Source organism: Capricornis sumatraensis, chromosome 15 (genome assembly GCF_032405125.1).
Source record: "Capricornis sumatraensis isolate serow.1 chromosome 15, serow.2, whole genome shotgun sequence".
Classification (NCBI taxonomy): domain Eukaryota; kingdom Metazoa; phylum Chordata; class Mammalia; order Artiodactyla; family Bovidae; genus Capricornis; species Capricornis sumatraensis.
In genome coordinates this window covers 27,471,716-27,475,176 of record NC_091083.1, presented here as the reverse complement: position 1 = coordinate 27,475,176, position 3,461 = coordinate 27,471,716, and the positions used below count along the sequence as shown (strand labels likewise).

Below are 3,461 nucleotides of genomic sequence, written 5' to 3'. Positions count from 1 at the left end.
CTATCAGGCTCCTCCGTCAATGGGATTTTCCAGGCGAGAGTACTGGAGTGGGTTGCCATTTCCTTCTCCAGAGGATCTTCCCAACCCAGGGATTGAACCCGGGTCTCCCACATTGTAGGCAGACGCTTTACCGGCTGAGCCACCAGGGAAGCCTGAAAATTAAGGGAGTCTCTTAATCTCAAGAGGCCAGACTGCATAAAAGGGCATTTCTGTGGTTACTCTAAAACATTTAAATCTGGGAATTCCCTGGCCGTCCAGTGCTTAGGACTCTGTGCTCCCAATGCAGGGCACATGGATTTGATCCATGGTCAGGGAACTAAGACCCTGCATGCCGCCTGGTGCAGCCAAATAAAAAAATAAATGAAAGTTACTTCAGGCAAAAAGACACCATAAAAGTAAAATTATGCATTTTATTCATTCATTCCATCAGCTGAGAATTGCTCTATTGTACAAATACAGTATTGTACAAAAAAAATCACAAAATGTTACAAAATAAAAAAGTACAAACTGCATTACTTAATAAATACCACTAAAAGTAGTTAAAGTGGAAATGAGATAGATTTTAGGTTGAAAACATTGTTTGACCCAGCAAACCATACAAGCTCTGTATAGACATTTGTACTGTACATAATGCAGGGCAATCCTATTTTGCCTTGTGAAAGAATTTAAAAGGAATAGACCATTAAGACAGTATTCTCCTGCTATAAAATAATTGCCAGGGTTGATTGGAGGCATTTATGCCATTAATTTTCAAATCTCTCAGTTGAATCCAAGAAACTATATATGAAGCAGGAGGCTTATCTTGTCACAAAGTTTTCTATCATGTTAAAAAATTCTTTTCAACAAAAAGACAAATATAAATAAGAACAACCGAGAGCACCAGACAATCTAAACATCAACCGGAGTACAGAATAATCACTCTGCCATCAGCAAATATCAGACTTTCATTCAAGTAAGAGCTGGTACTATTCTTTAAAAAAAAAAAATCTTCCCACAACCTCCCCTTAAGTATTTTCTCTTTAAAAGGTTGACCATTTCTAGAAAAATAATGATTTTCCAAACAACTAATCTGTCATCAAAACGGAATGGGCCAATTATCTGGTAACATGAAAGCATCAATAGCCATTTGAAATAATTATCTAAGAACTCTAAAATTCAAATCCAACAACATAAAATACGAAATCACAAACTCTGCTCAAAATAATAAACTTCATATAAAGCACTTCTCTGAATTTATGCCGGAAAGCTGTTTGTCAAAATGGATCACATCCTAGATGAAGGTACACCAATTGTTAAAAATGTTGTGCAAAAATACGTTTTTATAGAAAATAGATTACCAGGAATGAACAAATTTACACTGAGAAATCAGCTTGCAAATTAAGTAGTGCCAACTTTATACAGCAAATCATAAATAGCAGTAGGATCACCCAAAGCTACTATGAAACATCATTTAGGTGCCCAGCAACCTTCAGCTCTGAGGAGAAAACATTCAAAAAAATGATTAAGGCATTACACCTACAGTAAATCTACTAGAAAGTTTAAAAGTGCAATTACCCTGATTAAAGTTCATATAACTCTCCAAACACAAATTAGGTATGCAATTTTCCCAGGGCGAGGGTCTCAGACACTTCAAGAGCATGCATTTTGCTCAATATACATTTTGGACAGGGATATGGCCATGGACTTGGCAAGTTCTTCATCGCGTTTTCTCTGCACTTGAGTCTGCCTGCACCAAGTGTCATACTCCGGGTTCGGATACGAGTGATCAAACACCGCGTCATAATGTCCGTTACTGAGCCAACTGAGCCAAATGCTAGGCCTTAGGGAATCCTCCGGGCCCAAATAGTGAATCATGGTAGACACCGTGGGGCTCTCCAGCCTCCCTCCAGTAGTCAGATGGATATTCACATTCAGCATCTGCCCCATGGCCAGCAGTTCAGGGTACCCGGCCCAGGCCCCGTCCTGGGCAGCAGCGATGATAAACTCCCCCACGTCGCCCTCAATCAAGGGGCTAAAGTGGTCGAGATGGTCGGCGATATAGTGCACCGTCTGTTCCCGTAGCTCCCGGTGCAGGCTCTGGTCCCCGTACACCGCCTTGCTTACCGCCCGGTAGAGGCAGTTGCCGTCGGGAATGATGTGAAATCGGTACTTGTTCCTCTGCCGCAGGTACTTGTCCTGCCTCTCCACCTCCGCCAGGTACAGGGCCAGCTTCTCGTCCCTAGGATCCGATCTGGACACGATCACCGCCTCGGTCGCGCCGCCCGGGGCCGCCTCGCCGCTCCGGGCCGGGGCCGCCTCGGCCTCCGGGTCGGGCCGCCCCGGCTCTTCGGCGCCGGGAGCGTCGCCGCGGTCGCCAGCTCTGTCCCAGCCGCGGAGGTTCCTCTCTGCCGGGCGCTCCTCGGCCCACGGGCCAGGGCCGGGCTCCGGGCTTCCCGGGGGCGGCGCGGGGCCGCGGTGCTTGGCGGCGGCCAGGGCCTGGCGGTGCTCGCTCAGCCGGAAGTTTCTGTCGGGCCCCTCGCGGGTCGCGTCCAGACCGGCAGGCTCCGGGCCATCGGGCCTCAGCAGCTCCTCCAGAAGCCAGGCCGAGGAGCCCCGCCGCGGCGGGATCGGAGCGCCTGGTGCCGGGGCCAGCAGGAGGCAGCGGCCGCGTGGGGCGGCGGAAGCCGCGGCGCCGGACTCGGGGCCGCGCAGCAGGAGCCGGTCGGCGCCCAGGGCCCGCACGGTGATCTGCGCTGTGGACGTGTAGTGCGGCGGCAGCGGCGGCTTGCAGGACCCACCGGGCGGCCCGGCGGCGGCGGCCGAGGCGGGGGCGGCGGCCCCGGACACCATCTCGAAGCAGGAGGAGAAGGCGGGCATCTTGGCGGCGGGAGCGGCGGCGGCTTCGCGGGGCTCGGCGGCCGCGGCCGGCTGGCACTCACCGGTCTCGGGCTCCGGGGCGCCACCGGCGGGTCCCGGGGGCTGCAGAGAGACCTTGAACGAGGCGGCGGTGGCGGCGGCGGGCGGAGCGGCGGTTGCGGCCGTGGGACCCGGGCCCCCGGCTGGGTAGTGGGTGCAGACGCTGCTGTAGAGCTGCATGTCCCTGCCCGCCGCTCGGCCCCTTATAGGCGCGCCGAGCCCCAGTGAGGGGACACACCCTCCGGGCCCGGGGGAGGGGGCCGGCCGAGCGCGGTGACCCAGTGCCCTGAGAATAGAAATGACCGAAGGGCCGCCGGCTCGTCAGGAGCTGCAAATAGCGCCCGGGTCCCCGCCAAATTCCTGCTGCGCCACAGCGCGCGGTGGGGGCGGGGAGGGGACGCGCGCTCGACCCCTGCCGGCGCTAGCGGCCCGCAGACCCGGGACGCGTGCGCCCGCCGTCGCTGCTTCGGCCCGCGGCGGTCGCTGAGGACTCTCGGAGGTAGCCGCCCGCCCTGCTGGAGCGCGTCCCGCCGGCTAGCAGCACTGCAGGGCGCGCGGACGAGCCA

The 3,461-nt window shown here is 54.7% G+C and overlaps 1 protein-coding gene across 1 annotated transcript; it reads right to left on the bottom strand.

Annotated features, from left to right (window-relative positions):
- Positions 1 to 454: 454 nt before the first annotated feature.
- OTUD1 (OTU deubiquitinase 1) lies at positions 455 to 3,075 on the bottom strand. Its single transcript, XM_068987560.1, has one exon. It carries the CDS (start codon positions 3,073 to 3,075, stop codon positions 1,630 to 1,632), a length of 1,446 nt encoding a protein of 481 aa, XP_068843661.1. The 3' UTR covers positions 455 to 1,629.
- Between the last annotated feature and the right edge of the window lie 386 nt (positions 3,076 to 3,461).